At 39.5% G+C, this 17194-nt stretch overlaps 1 protein-coding gene across 1 annotated transcript; it reads left to right on the top strand.

Annotated features, from left to right (window-relative positions):
- The first annotated feature begins 1877 nt into the window (after positions 1-1877).
- Positions 1878-8620, top strand: LOC137278323 (beta-porphyranase A-like). The gene is made up of 3 exons (XM_067810594.1): positions 1878-2195; positions 2910-3054; positions 7067-8620. Exons 1-3 carry the CDS (start codon positions 1962-1964, stop codon positions 8521-8523), a joined length of 1836 nt encoding a protein of 611 aa, XP_067666695.1. The 5' UTR covers positions 1878-1961; the 3' UTR covers positions 8524-8620.
- The last annotated feature ends 8574 nt before the right edge of the window (positions 8621-17194 follow it).

Here is a 17194-nt window from a genome sequence, read left to right as displayed (position 1 = left end):
ATCAAAAGAGAAACTTTGATTCTTTCTTCAGGGCAATATAAAAAGAACATAAGATGATAAGATGGTCAAAATGTTATTATTTCGTTGCTGAGATCTGTGTGATGTACTCGATACAGTGCCACAACCAGTTCCATTAGGTTATACCGCCGTTCCAAAACACGGGTATACCAAATGTTAGGTCACAAGAATACAAAAATTCGAAATTTCTGAGTTCAATATTTTGTATGGCCGCCCCGCGCATTCACCACTGCCAAACACCATCTCCTCATCGACAGCCTGATGCTTGTGAACACATGGTTGGAGATTCTGTGCCACTGCTCTTGCAAGGCAGCTCCAAGTTCCTGCAAATGCTGAGGTTGGTTCCTCAGACCACGAAGCCTTCTCCCAAGTGCATCCCAAACGTGCTCTATTAGTTTAAGGTCAGGAGACCTCGATGGCCAGTCCATGATATTGGTTCCAGCGAAATTTCGTAGCATGCTGGAACTGTAGTAAGTGAGTGAGTTAATATGTATCTTCACATCGCCAATGTTGCAGCCATATCGTGACGAGAGGCAAGACGGCCATACAAAATATTGAACTGAGAAATTTCGAATTTTTATTCTTGTGACTTAACATTTTGTATATCCGTGTTTTGGAACGGCGGTATAACCTAATGGAACTGATTGTGGCACTGTGAGTGTATCAAGTACATCACACAGATCTCAGCAATGCAATAATAACATCTTAACCATCTTACCATCTCTTTTTCTTTTATAGTGCACTGAAGAAAGAAGGACGTTTCTTTCTTGACTCATTGTTTGCTCAGTATGTTATTAAATATCTTAGAGTTATCTGTGTCATATTTTGCTGGTTCAAAGGGGATTCTTATGACATTTGTCTCGGCACTTTATTGACTGTAACACTCTTCAAAATGTATCATCTGTTTCATCACAATATTAAATAAATATTAATTCACTCTGTCAGTTTTATGTTGTAATGTCCTAATGAATATATCTTAGTGCGTTCCATCCAGTTCTAAATCTCTGTACTTTGTTGACAGATATTGTAGCATCACAATGTAAAATATTTACTTATGACCCGTTCTGTCACGATATGTGTGAAACACTGATGATGTGACTGTAAACCTTAATTCACTCACTCACCCATATCAGAGGAATTTTGTTGAAGCATTCCACTTGAACATGCATATGTTGAACGACATTACTAAACAGTCTTGGAACATATTCTTGCACATGTTCATACAATGCAGTCGAATTAACAGCAACATTAAAGTAGTTTGTATGAAGGTCTGTTCGACAGAATGAAACGACATTTAAGTTAATGTCAATATATTTTTTCAGACGCACCAAAGGCACAGTCGCCATGTGGTTACCCAGATCCTACATATTGTCTAACCCTTTTTCTCGAACATAGAAGGTATTAGATGTTGTTATCTCTTTTAGAAACATAATAAAAGGTGATATAGTTTTAGAAAGACACTTAGGACAAAGTCGATATCGAACAGGTGTTCCAGTGTCTGACGTAAAACGGAATGCTTTAGCCATTACATCTTTTGTCCTTCAAATTAAAGGTGCAGGATATGACCCGTTAAGATCATCGGTTGGATAAGTCTTAACAACCCATGCTTGCCACAAATGGCGACTATGCTTGTCGGAGGAGGCGACTAACGGGATCGGGAGGTCACACTAACTTAACACATGTCATCGGTTCCCATTTGTGTATATCGATGCTCATTTTGTTCATCAATGGATTGTCTGGTCGACACTCGATTATTTACAAATCGGCACCATATAGCTGGAATATTGCTGGATCTGAGGCACCGTTCGTTATCAATTCTTCTGTCGTCTGTTATCTTACATGTTTTTCCCACACTCTGCACATGTCATTTTCACATGCACATTGCTCGCCTAAACTTAACGTTCTCGTGTTAGAGAACGAAATTGGCATTGCACTCAAGCAGAATGTTCCTACCGGTTCTGTGCACTTTGTTGCTGTGGGGATCGGTGTTCTCTTACACAACCGTCACAATCTACAACGAGTGGCTCTCCCAGGGCGGGCATGTCCACTATGAATTTAAAAGATGGAGCAAACTTAATGGACTGACGCAAGAAAACCTAATACCAAAATGTAAATCTATCGGGACAGCTGCTGGTCGTTGGCTGAACAGAGACCAGAGAGCCAACCTCTTTCCTAATGTAAGTATGGTCTGCAATAGAAATGCTGGTGAATGGTTTAATTATTGAATGATATCCGTGGACAAGGAGCTATTCATGTGATACTGTAGGGCTTACCATTTCTATTCTCAACAGCCTGAAGCATACTATTCTAACTGACATTGTCAAATATGTTTGGGTGAATATAATCCTATAACTATTTTGTGATACATTTGGACTGACCGCCTCTGTGGTGTAGTGGGTAGAGCGTCTGCCTGGAGAGCACATGGTAGCCGGTTCGATCCCCGGCTGCGTCATACCAAACAACATTGACATATTGTACTTGTTGGTCCCTGCCTGGCGCTTGGAATTAATGGGTTGGCTCAGTATAATGTGACTGTGAGGAGTATTCATGCTTAACTGAGGTATGACATCTAAGTGAGCTAGCACTTTGAAACCAGCTTAGGTCTGCTTGAGTGCAAAGCAGCCACACATACACACGCATGCACGTCGTCATATGAGCGAAAGAATCATAAGTCTCACGTTTAACCCTATTTCACCTCACCTTGGACAATGTATATCCATTCTACCCCAACATGGAGTGAGTGGAGTTTTATGTAACCTTTAGCAATATTCCTGCAAGATCATAACGGGGAACGCACGAAATGGGCTTCATTACAATATGGAAGTCACTTATCGAGGTTATTCATGGAAGACCTAACACAGCCATACTGTAATGTATCATTTTATTTTCAGTGGCCAGAAAGTCGAAGTCACCCTGGGTACCCAGACCCCACCTATCTCCAGGACCATGCACTTCAGTCGAAGACTTGGGCGACGTATATGCGACAATTAAATGGCTACGGGAGTGCCGTTGACAACATGGTCTGGAACATAAGAGGTATCTAAAGTCATTAAACTGGTTGAGGAAATGTCTAAACAGGGGACTAAACATTTTTCAGAGATATATAAATCAAAGACAAATAAGGAATAACAGTTCCACAACATTAGTTCGATTTGCTACTGGAGCTGCTAATATAGAATATCAACTTTTAAAGCACTTACCAGAATCATGTTTAGAGACACTTTTACATATTTGTGAGATATTCGGATGTCACGGAAATTCCTCATGGTGTGACGCTGTGGTATTACCAGTAAGAAAACCTGGACGTGACCGTACGATTCCGTCGACATTTCAACCGAATTTCGTTGACTAGCTGTGTTTGAAAACCATGGAAGGCATGCTAAATAATTGACTTGTTTTGTACTTGGAAACAAATAACCCTATCGCAGTTATACATGTGGTTTCCATAAAAATAGAAGTACTGTCAATCATCTAGTGCGTTTGGAATAGCTTATTTAGAACGCTCTCATTAATACAAAACACGTTGTGTTTATCCTTTTTGATCTTGAAAAATCATACGACACGACGTTGAAATAAGGCATTTGAAAAGATTTACTCGACTTCGCAGACAATTTGAAGGCCGCGTGGGTTCTACCCTGTGCCATCATTACAGTCAGGATCAGAGTGTCCCACAAGGCAGTATTTTTCGTAAGTTACTTTATTTAGTGTCAAGATCTAAAGTTTATCCAAGATTATAAATAATTCAATTGATAGATCACTTTTTTGTGGATGATTTTAACATTTCGTGTCGCGGTAAAATGTGCACAGTAGTGAACGGCAAATTCAGATGTGTCTAAACAAAATATATAAATGGTGTTTAGAAAATGCTTTTAAATTGAAGCATAAAGTCCGAAACTAATTGTATACATTTCTGCCGTAAATACAAACCACATAAAGTCCCTGAAATATTTCTAAATGAAAGTTTCTGGGTCTTATTTTTGCCCCCCACGATTTGACTTTATATATCTCTAATTCAACATGGGGAAGGGATCGAACTACCCTAGTTATACGGATCTCTCACTCGCTCCAAACGTGATTATGGCTCCATTGTATATAGTGGAGTAAGTAAAAGAACCTTAAAATTTTAGATTCTATCCATCAGCAAGGTCTAAGACTTGGATCTTTAAGAACTTCTCCCACTGACATTGAGGCAGATGAACCACTTCTTCCACATTAAAATCATCTTTACAGTATACTACTAAAGTAAACTTTACCAAATCTAACCTTGCATAAAAATGCCGTCTCTTGATCCACCTCTTGGGCTCAGAATAAAGCCATTCATCGCTGCTAGTGGCACTGAGCTGGGCAACATATCTCCTTCTTGTCTTCTTTCTGCTCCAGCTTGGCTATTATTTAGGCCCCAAGTTGACCTGAAAAAAAAGAAAAAAATAAGAAAATTTAGTCATTTAAGAAATACGCATATCAATAATCTAACCCCGCATATAACTGCGTCTTCAATCCTTTTATGTGGATTTGTATAACACACAATGCCATCTCTTGATCCACCTCTTTGGCTCAGAATAAAGCCATTCATATCCATTGCTGCTGCTGGCACTGAGCTGGAAAACAGCTGCTTCACGACTTCTCTCTTCTTCTCCTTGGCATTTGGTTAGGTTACAAGTTGACCTAACGTTGTGTACATTTTAAGAAATCAGAAACTAACAAATCACAATATAAACAAGAATATCATCATTTAAAAAATAGATATAGCAATTATTTACATATTTACATATGGGTCCAAGGATGGTGGCGCTGCAGCATGTGCCATTGCCATTTGATCCGGAAAACATCTTCTCGATAGCCTGATAGCAGCTCTATTTCCACTGTTGAAGTTAACGCCATATCAACAATCTTAAAATAGACCAATACACATCCAAAGTGTAAACAGTAATAATCTTTTCTGAGTATCTTTCTTGCCTTAAGGCGATTAAAATATATCGTGAGTGAAAACACACACTTTTAATAGAAATTATCTAATTGTATAATGATCCCCCTCTCCTGACCAATACGACATCGTCATCCGTTAGTTATCAAGCCACGTTGGCATTTCTGGGAACAAAATAACGACCTTGCTGCTCAGGCAACACTCAACCTGTGACACCTTGTACTTGCCTATACTCTGATTACAAAGCCAGCATCAAAACCTACATCCGTGATCTCATGCGGAAGTGCAAGACACCCAAGTAGGTATTACTAATTAACATGCAGTAAAAACCTGTACTGGTTATACCCGTGAAGGGCCCGGGGTAGAATAGGCTTTCAGCAACCCATGCTTGCCATAAAAGGCGACTCAGCTTGTCGTAAGAGGCGACTAACGGGATCGGGTGGTCAGGCTCGCTGACTTGGTTGAAACATGTCATCGGTTCCCGATTGTGCAGATAGATGCTCATGCTGTTGATCACTGGATTGTCTGGTCCAGACTCGATTATTTACAGACCGCCGCCATATAGCTGGAATATTGCTGAGTGCGGCGTAAAACTACACTCACTCACTCACTCACTGTACTGGTTGTACCTACATGGGTTGTCAGTCCAGATGTGGAGAAGTCATCATGCGACAATGCCGTATTGGCCACACGATGTACTAAATATCAACTGAAAGGTGAGGATCCAACGTTTTACATAGGAGTTGAAGTACTGTAAAATTATTGTTCTCTTGACAAACACTGAAGTCCAAAAGCATTCAAAGTAGATTCTTCTTCCTTTTTCAATCGTAGAATATGTGTCTTTTTAATGTCTGGGTAGATTTTTCAAAACTGCTTGCAGCTCAAGGGATGGAGTAAACGAGGGTGGGGTCCTTGCAGGAAGCCAATGTCCCCTAAGTTCTCATGGTCCCTAGTGTGGTGATCTACCTTCAGTTGTTGGCGATCTATAGCCCATTTTCACATTGTATGGTACAAAAATTTTGTGACAGTTTAGTAATTTTATTAGGCGATAACTTTGCACAATCATCAGTTAGTGAATCTCGTGAAGGGAGTGAGTTTAGTTTTACGCCGCAATCAGCACTATTCAGCTATATGGCGGCGGTCTGTAAATAGTCGAGTCTGGACCAGACAATCCAGTGATCAACAGCATAAACTGCGCACTTGGGAACCAATGACATGTGTCAACCAAGTCATCAATCCTGACCACCCGATCCCGTTAGTCGCCTCTTGCGACAACTTTAGTCGCCTTTTATGGCAAGCATGGGTTGCTGAAGGCCTATTCTATCCGGGACCTTCACGGGTCGAATCTCTGGAATGGTTATTATATAAGTAGTATCAAACTTTTTTTAAATGTTGAAAGATCATTGCGTTGTGATATCCTATGCATTTTAGATTGCTATATCAAGGTTTAGATTCAATGTTTTCAATACTGCGGCTGATATGATACAAAAGTCGCCCACATAATTTGAGCGCATAAGATAGCTTTGGCTGTGATACATGGGTCTGAAAACGGACATTTACTATTCCAATATGGGTTTGGCTATGCTTGGAAAAAAACAAGAAATTGGAAATGTTAAATATTTTGTTATCTATTCAAAAACAGGCTAGGTGATAGCTTACAACAATCTTGGTACTCATCAATTAGTGAATCTCTTAAATACATATTATATAACGAGTATGAAACTTTGTTCAATTTTGAAAGATATTTGTGTTGGGATATCCTGTGCATTTAAGAATTGCTATATCAAGGTTCAAATGGAGTGATATCAAATATGCGGTTGATTGTGGCAGGTATGATGGAACTGAATATGACGAAAGACTATGCTCTTTATCAGCATTATATAGACCATGAACATCATGTACTAGATATTTGTAATGCTTATCATATGCACACAACTAAATATACAACAAAGTTCACTAAAGAATCACTTTCTCATTTCTCTTTTGTAAACATTTTGCAAAGCTGTTATATACAATGCTGACCTATACTTTCATCATGTGCAGAGCTTGAGGAACTCCAGGAGTGTCTGTCTCTCCGTTTGACTAATGTTTGACTTTCCGTTTCTCTCACGCTCTTTTGTACAGGACTGAACTGGCCCGACTGGATGAATAAATCACGTCATCAAGGTCAGTTCCCAAACAACGTTGATGCTGCATCAGAATTTGTGTCGCTAATGGTTCAGAGTGCTAAGGACTACACAGGAGGACGCCTTCCTTACACATTTGAAGTCATCAATGAACCTGATTGGGTCGAAAAGATTATTGACCAACAAACAAATATAGATTTTCACAACTCTGTTGCCAAGAAGCTGAAATCACGATTTGGAATGAAAGTTGCCGGACCAACATACACCAGTATGGCCATGCGACAAGCAGATGAAAATAACTTCAGCTATTGGAAAAGAACTGCGAAGTTTATGGACATGACGCTTGATCATTTGGACTTTTTCTCTTTCCATTCCTACAATTATCTGCGGGTGTCAGGTGGAAACTATTCACGTTTTGGCATCAACGAAGCTCGTCTGGTCGCCTCTATTGACATGGTGGAGAATTACTCCCATCTCAAGAAAGGCAAAAATGTTCCGTTAGTTGTCAGTGAATTTGGTAGAGGAAATGTTTTCGGACTTCCCGACGGTTTCGAAAATGGAATCATTGACTTTGAGACCATTTATCAACCCAACGGTTTCATGTTTACTTTCCTGAACTTGAGGGAGTTTATCGAAATAGTTCTAGTTTTTCTTCACGGAAATGTTCAATATCCGGGTCATCCCACCCTAAGGAATTCCTTATTTACCAAAGACGGTCATGCTCTTACCATGACGAAATATTTCACGTTTTGGACAAACTTCGTTTATAACCACAAGTTTCTCCGTGTTTCAAGTCAATACAATGGACAAGAAAGAGTAATTGCACCCCTGGCTCTGGCAAACCCTCTCACCAAAGAGGTGGTAGTTCTTCTTCACAACTATGATAGAAATTGGCAAAATGTACAACTTGACTTCTCCAACAGCTGGATCAATCCTCCCACAGGCGAACGAACATGCGTTCTTTTCGAAAACAGTAATCCAGCAATTCATCTCAACTACCATTTCAACATATCTAAGGATCATGGCTCCGTGGGTCTGCCTGGATCATCAACATGCTTCTACACATTCAAAACCAACTACAACTTTGGCAGAATGCCCACGTGCAACCAACGCACATACTATGGCAAAGACATGGTCATCCCTATCAGCCATGGTCATGCTCAGACAACCATCCGTCTTCCAAGCTCTGGTTACAGTTCTGCGCATCTTAGGGTGGGAGTTAGTAGAAATTTGAATGCTGACGCAAAACCGAAGGCAGTTGTGTTCAATGGCCACACGCTGTCATCAAGCTACATGCTCTTTGATTCTATGAAGACCGACGGAAAAACAAAATGGAACGTGTGGGTGTTCATGGTCCACGAATCACAAGTCCGTGCAACAAACAACGTCAACATGACCTTTCAAGGCGACGGTGGTCATGTATCATCTGTTGGCCTCATTGTCGGCAAAATATAGGTGAAAACACTTATCCTCAGAACATGGCTGATCTTAGGACTGAAATTCTCGTAGATGGCTGCCTGTCATTGATGGAATAAAGATTATTAAATCTCCATGTGGGTTGTGATTTGGTATGTTTCTGTCCAGATTTATTGAAGTCAAAGAAGAAAGACACATGTGCTTTCACGTTGAGTGAGATAGTTAAAGTCTAACGTGGGCAATATTTCATCTTTGACGTTATATAAAACTAGTAATAGTGTGCTTATAAAGCTACATACATTATATCAACAGATTGGGTCTTCACTTATTGTCGCCGAATGATGAGCGTGGGAGAAGTTTCGGTACAAAGGGTACTATGTGTGAAGCGCAGTTGGGGTGTCCTCTGCAGCGATCATGCGAGAATATAGCAACAAGTATCTAGGATTGATCATGCCTTTGTCAAGAAGCCGTCGACAATCTTTGGATCTTAACGACTGACCCAGACAACATAGTGGATGTTATGAGCAAGACAACATTGTGGGTGTTATGGGCTGTGGCACTGGCACAGTGATTGCGATTCTGTTTCAGAACACTCTGCAGATACCTCAGTGAATGAATGAGTAGTCTTTTACGCCGCTTTCAGAATATACCAGCAATATCATGGCGGATAGTGTTACATAATCTTGACATAATTCTTAAGAATCAATTATTGTGCTAGTTTAAATAATGAGTGAGAGAGAGAACTTGTATGTATTGTCACATCGGCAATGTTTCAGCCATACAGTGATGAACACAATCATTTATAATACAATAATTAATATTTACCAAACAAATGTTGACGAAGAACAGTGAAAATATAGTATCAGAGAGAAGGTAAAAGTTCCAGGTAATCATAAAACGATATCATTAAATGAGACCAAGACAAAAATATAAATGGGCTATAGATCACCACAACTAATGATAGAACGCCATACTAGGGACCATAGGAACTTCCATTACTTAGGTTATCTACACGGGCCCTAGTTAAGAAATATAGTTTGTTCTACCACCATGTATAGTGTAATAAAGCACTATTTCGCCCTGAACTATTATACTTGCGTCCGAGTGCTTTAACGTTATAATAGTTCAGGGCGAAAGTGTGCTTTATTACACTATACATGGTGGTAGAGCGAACTGTATTTCTTTTCTAAGATGCCATATTCAATAACTTCTAAGCCTAATTTCGATTAATCTATGGCAGAAAACAAACGACGGTGTCTGTGACCTAAATTAAGAATCCTCGCACAGGGCTATCTGACGCGCTGTTCTTTTAACGTGTCAGCCCCCTACGTTAAGACAAAGATTAACACTTTTCAGGTACCCATGTTAAACAGCTGGGTGGTCTGAATGCAATGTGGACGAGTGAGTGTGTGAGTTAATATTTAACGTCACTTCGGCAATATTTCAGCCATATCGTCACAAGAATATTTACCACTGAAATGGAATATATGTATATCATAAAAACTGTCAACAAAGGACAGTAAAACAACTAGAATATCACAAATGGAATTAAAACTAGCGTGAAAAGTTAAAACGAATATCACGATTCGGACAATACAATACAAAAACAGGCTACAGATTGCCAACAACTAAAGGTAGATCACCATACACATGAACCCGATATCGCACTGTAGGTTAAACATAGACCATGGATATACACTCACGTCATATATAGTAATAGAGTAAAGGAGCAGCAGCTGCCATATTGGATTATCGTGCCGACATCGACTCGCTCCGATTTCAAGCTGAAATGTACGCTAAGAATTCGGTGACATTCAAAACTATGCACACGTACCTCTCATTTATACATGTCCCCACACATCCTGCCTGATTTCCACGACATAACACCCATTTTATTAACTTTAATAAGTCCTCAAACTCGAAAATCAAACCAAAACATCCCTGGAGTGAGTGAGTGAGTTAATATTTAACGTCACATCGGCAATATCTGAGCCATATTGTGACGAGAACATTTAGCAAAGAAAAAGACTATATGTATGTTATAAAATCTGTCGGCGAAGGACAGTAAAACAACTAGGATATCACAATTTGAATTAAAACTAGCGTAGAAAGTTAAAACTAATATCACTATTCGGACAATACAACATAAAATCAGGCTATAGATTGCCAACACCTGAAGGTAGATTACCATACTAGGGACCATGGGGACTTACAGTACCTTTGCTACCTTCATGGACCCCAGTTGGATTTACATCGTCCCCTCAGCCGTTAGCAATTTAGTCCCATCTAGCCAAAATTTAAAAATAGACATATGCTACGATTAAAAACAGTGGAAGTCTAAACGGACAGGAAATGTTTTGGGACTTACGTACCCTCTCAGGAGGACAATAATTTTACGGTACTTCAACCCCCTTTGAGGGTACAGCCACTAACAATTCAAGTTACTGATCTAAACTACCATGAATTACCATAATAATCAAAATTCAACAATGAAATCAATTTCTTTTAAAAATCCAAGAATTAAATGTTAAAGAGTTAAAAAGGTCCTTCATTGTTTTGACATTCAAATATTTATCCCTTATGATGGAGAATTCAACACAGTCAAGCAGGATATGCTTGACCGTGGTTCTCTCATCACAAGGGATACAAAACGGAGGATCTTCACCTTTCAATAGGCATGAATGAGAATATAGCTAGTATGGCCAATACGACATCGCCGCATGATTACCTCTTCAAATCTGGACTGACAACCCAAGTAGGAATAACCAATATAGGGTTTTATTTCATGTAATTTATTGATGCCTACCTGGGTGTCCCACATCTTCTGCATCAGATCACGGATATAAGATCTAATGCTAGCTTTATAATCAGTGTATGGAATAAGAAGTGGTGTCACAGATTTGTTGAGTGCTGCCTTGGCAGCAAGATCGGCTATTGTGTTACCAGAAATGCCTACGTGGCTGGGTAACCAACAGAAGATGATGTCGTATTGGCCAGTAGCAAGATCATTATACAATTCAATAATATCAATTAAAACTGGATGTTTACAAGACATATTTTAATAGCCTGAAGACAAGAAAAAGAGTCGGAATAGATTATATATTGTTTATGTTTAGGATGTCTTTGAATATATTTAAGAGCCGTTAGTATGGCATTGGCTTCAGCTGTAAAAATAGAGGTGTTGTCTGGTAATCTAGAAGATATTGTTCTGGATCCAATGACAGTGGCACAAGCAACTGCACCACCGTCCTTGGAGATCATCTGTAAATAAGGATTTATATTTGCTATATTTATGTTTTAGTTGATTATATTCTTGTTTGTATTGTAATTCATTCGTTTCTGATTTTTTAAATGTACTTAATGTTAGGTCCACTTGGGGCCTAACCAACTGCCAAGGAGGAGAAGAAAGAAGACGGGAAGGAGCTATATTTTCCAGCTCAATACTAGAAGCAGCAAGAAATGGTTTAATACTGAGCCCAAGAGGCGGAACAAGGGAAGACGTTTTGTTATACAAATCCTCATAAAGAGGATTAAAGACACAATTAATTGCAGGATTAAACTCATTAGAAGCTAATTTTGTAATGTACTGTAAAGATAGTTTTATACGGCGATGGTTGAGAGAAAGCTCATCAGCCTCGACGTACAGACTGTCGATAGGAGAAGTTGTAAAAGAACCGAGACAAAGTCTTAGGCCTTGGTGCACAGGATCAAGTAGTTTTAGGTTGCTTTGACAAGCTCCACCATATACGATGGAGCCGTAATCAAGTTTCGATCGCACGAGTGATCTATATAAGTGAAGGAGGGTAGACTGATCCCCGCCCCATTTTGAATTAGAATCAACCTTTAATAAATCGAGAGCCTTCAAGCATTTGGCTTTTAGGGATTTAATATGCGGCAAAAAGGTCAAATGTGAATCAAAAATAAGTCCCAAGAACTTAGCCTCCTTGACAACTTTGATAGGGGTGCCACTTAGAAATATTTCTGGGTCTTTATGCGGTATATATTTACGGCAGAAGTGTACACAATTGGTTTTTGATTTAGAAAATTTGAAGCCATTTTCAAGACACCATTTATCTATTTTGTTTAAACAAAGCTGCATTTGTCGTTCAATAGTATGCATATTTTTTCCACGAGAAGAAATATTAAAATCATCCACAAATAACGATCCATCAATTGAATCTTTTAAAACTTTAGATAAATTGTTGATCTTGATGCTAAAAAGAGTGACAGACAAAATACTGCCTTGTGGAACACCCTGATCCTGATTGTAATGATCAGACAGGGTAGAACCTACACGGACCTGGAACTGTCTGTCATTTAAAAAGTTGGCAATAAATTGAGGCAAACGACCTCGCAAACCGAAGTCATGTAAATCCCTTAAAATGCCATATTTCCAGGTTGTATCATATGCCTTCTCAAGATCCAAAAAGATAGATACAGCGTGTTGTTTATTGATCAGTGCGTTTTTAACAAATGATTCTAAACGCACTAAGTGATCGACTGTACTTGTTTTGACGCACCCGTGAAGGTCCCGGGGTAGAATACGCCTTCAGCAACCCATGCTTGCCATAAAAGGCGACTCAGCTTGTCTTAAGAGGCGACTAACGGGATCGGGTGGTCAGGATCGCTGACTTGGTTGACGCATGTCATCCGTTCCCAATAGCGCAGATCGATGCTCATGTTGTTGATCACTGGATTGTCTGGTCCAGACTCGATTATTTACAGACCGCCGCCATATAGCTGTAATATTGCTGAGTGCGGCGTAAAACTAAACTCACTCACTCACTCACTCACTCACTCTGTTTTGACGGAAACCACACTGTATATCTGTTATGGGGTTATTAGTTTCCAAGTACCAAACAAGTCGATTATTTATCATGTGTTCCATGGTTTTGCAAACACAGCTAGTTAATAAAATCGGACGATAATTGGATGCATCAGTATGATCCCGTCCAGGTTTAGGTATTGGTTCTACTATGGCATCACGCCATGAAGAAGGAAATTTTCCGGCAGTCCAAATATCATCAAAAACCGATAAGAGCGTCTCTAAACAGGATTCTGGTAAGTGCTTCAGGAGTTGATAATGTATGTTATCAGCTCCTGTAGCAGTGTCATGAGCTTGATCAAGAGCAGTATGGAGTTCATGAATAGAAAAAGTTTCATTATATTCTTCCCCATTATCAGAATTGAAATTAATATTTTTTTCTTTTCTTCCTGTTTTTGATATTACTGGAATTTAGGTGCATAATGTGAAGAGGAAGAGTGTTAAGCAAGTGTTTCACCCAGTTTGTTAGCAATATCTGAATTATCAGTAAGCAATCGATCTCCATGTTTAAGATGATGGATAGTGGATTTAGTACCTTTACCTTTAATTTTCTGGACCATGTTCCATACCTGGGACATGGGTGTCCGAGAATTTATTTTAGCTACATAATTTTGCCAAGATTGGCGTTTGTTCTATTTAAAAGTACGCCGTGCTTTAGCATTAAAAAGTTTGAATTTATTTAAATTATGCACCATAGGATGGCGACGGAAATAATGTTCTGCTTTTTTCCTTGCCTTCCTAGCTTGTTTGCACTCATATTTGAACCATGGTTTTCGAATATGTGGAACTACAGAGGAATTTGGTATACACACATCAGCTATGGAATTCAATTCATCAGAAAAACACTTAATAGCATCAGGAATGTCAATAAAACGTTCAGGTTTAAGCTTTTCAGCACACAGTGTTTCATATAAAGCCTAGTTAGCCTTTTTAAAATTCCGCCTTGATGATGGAGGAACATCAGAGGGAATTACAGCTTTTAATATTGTAGGAAAATGGTCACTTCCACAGAGGTCATCGTGGACTGACCATTCGAATTCATTTAGTAGTTCTGAATTTGTGAGTGACAAGTCGAGAGCAGAATAGGCCCCTGTACCAGGGTGTAAATATGTGTTGGAACCATCATTATAAATACATTAATCATTATCAGAACAAAAGTCCTCCAACAATTTACCTTTAGCGTTTGTAGTTACACTACCCCAGAGTGGGTTGTGCCCATTTAAATCTCCCATTAGAATACAGGGCTTCGGGAGCTGATCGTATAGAGCTTGAAGATCGGTTTTGGCAAACGCCGTCGACGGAGAAATATAAAGAGAGCATAGCGTAAACGCTACATGTAAAGTAATTCTCACAGCAACAGCCTGCATATTAGCAGTAAGTGGAACAGGGCTTTGAATAACGTTTTGTCTGACTAGAATGGATGATCCGCCACTGGCCCTATCACCCGGAGGGGAATAACAATGATATGCATTAAAATGACGAAGGTCAAATGTATCTGTTTGCTTTAAATATGTCTCCTGGAGACATATCGCTGAAGGTGTAAAATCTTGGACTAATAGCTGTAATTCATGTAAATTAGTCCTCAATCCTCTGCAGTTCCACTGTACAATATTACTGGAATAAACTGTCTTTTGGGGGGATTTATTGGGGATCTACCCCGCACTCTTTTGGAGGGCGACAAGCTATGTGCCATAGAATGGACGTTTTCAGAAACGTCCATGTCTTCAAGAGACCCATATTTATTGAACAATTGAATTTTGTTCTCTGACCCTTTAGGAGCTCTGCCACTTTGTTGTTTTGAAGCATCAGCCTTAGGCTTCGGTTTCCTTTTTACCGTTTGCTGACTATCAGCTGTCGACTGAGATTTTGAGTTCGACTGAGATGATGACTTGTTAGCAGAAGAAGACTTTGAGGTACTAGGAAGTGATTCCTCAGTCTGAGATGACATAGTAGGGGATAAAAGCTGTGGAGAATCGCAATTTACCCAAGTCAAGGTAGTTTGGCAGCCTGTAGATGATTTTGTTATTTTAGATCTGGACTCAGATGGTGGTTTTGCGACTGTAGCGTAACTGTCTGTAAGGTCAGATCTCTTTACCAGTTGTTTTGCTTCAGAAAAAAAGATGTTTTGGGTATACTTTATTCTGTTTATTTCCATTTGCTCTTTCCATATTGGGCACTGTTTTGACGAAGATGAATGGTCGCCTGAGCAGTTGGTGCATTTTCTAAAGTCACTGTCACAATCTTCTGTTGTGTGTGTCTTCTCACCACAGTGAGCACACACAACAGACAATGTGCAGGTAGATACACCATGTCCATATTTCTGGCATTTAAAACACCTGAGCGGGTTGGGGATGTATGTATCAACCTGAATATTACAGTAGCCTGCCTTCACTGATTTGGGTGCATTTGGAGAGGAAAAAGTAAACAGACTTTTCGTCAAACAATCGGTCTCGATCCCTAACGATACCTTTGCTTGTGTTCAGGGTTTTGTGAGCAGACGCTGTGACGGGAATGCCCACGAAAGATTTGATGTTCATCAGGTTGGTGGATTGTTGTGTTTTACTACATTCAACTAACAGTGCACCCGAATGTAATCGTCTAATGTTTTTCACATCTCCAGCCATACCTTGAATACCTTTGGAGACAGCCCATTCAACCACCCGTCTAGGTGAAGTAAGGGCCGAAGATGGTGTGTTGGGCAAATGGAACACAGTTAAAAACCCAAATGCCCTCAACCACCAGGATCCCGTCCTTCACCGACACGGGACGCAACCCACGGCAAACAGGTTGCCCAATTTAGTCGCCTCTTACGACAATCAATGGGGTGCTGTGAACACATTCTGTCCCGGGTCCACACGGGAGAAAAGCACTTAGCGTCACCCACCACCCACCACGAGGAGGTGGCTCTTCATGGGTGCCAAACACATCTGGGGTGAACATTATACCTAAAAGTGTTAAAAAGGTCCTTAATTGTTTTATCTGTAAAATACTTATTCCTTATGATGAAGAATTCAACACGGTCAAGCGGGATATGCTTGACCGTTACTCTCTCATCAAAAGGGATACAAAATGGAGGATCCTCACATTTCAATAGGTATGCATAGGTATATCGACATCGTCGTAAAATAACCTTTTTAAATCTGGACTGACAGCCCAAATGTAATGCCAAGTAAGTGTAACCAACATGCGGTTTTATTTCATGTAATTTATTCATACCTACTTGGGTGTATCACGTTTTCTGCATCAGATCACGGATGTAAGTTCTAATGCTAGCTTTGTAATCAGAGTATGGAATAAGAAGTGGTGTCTCAGATTTGTTGAGTGCTGCCTTGGCAGCAAGATCGCACATTGTGTTACCAGAAACGCCAACGTGGCTGGGTAACCAACAGTAGCAAGATTACTATACAAATCAATAATGTTGGCAAGAAATATTTTAATAGCCTGAAAGCAAGAAAGAGAGTCTGAAAAGATTATATACTGTTAATGTTTAGGGTGTCTTTGAATATATTTAAGAGCCGTTGATATGGCTTCAGCTGTAAAATTCGAGCTGTTATCCGGTAATCAAGAAGATATTGTTTTCGATCCAATGACAGTGGCAGATAAATAATGATTTTTAATTACTATATTTATGTTTTAATTGATTATATTCTTCTCTCATTTTTAAATGTAGTTAATGTTAGGTCCACTTGGGATCTAACCAATTGCTCAGGAGGAGAAGAACTATATTTTCCAGCTCAATGCTAGAAGCAGCAAGAAATGGCTTGATTCTGAGCCCAAGAGGCGGAACAAGGGAAAACGTTTTGTTATACAAATCCTCATAAAGAGGATTAAAGACACAATTAAATGCGGGGTTAGACTCATTAGAAGCTAAGTTTGTAATGTATT

This window comes from Haliotis asinina, chromosome 1 (assembly GCF_037392515.1).
Source record: "Haliotis asinina isolate JCU_RB_2024 chromosome 1, JCU_Hal_asi_v2, whole genome shotgun sequence".
NCBI classification, from domain to species: Eukaryota; Metazoa; Mollusca; class Gastropoda; order Lepetellida; family Haliotidae; genus Haliotis; species Haliotis asinina.
The sequence above is the reverse complement of the archived record's forward strand: the minus strand, read 5'-3'. Positions and strand labels throughout refer to the sequence as shown.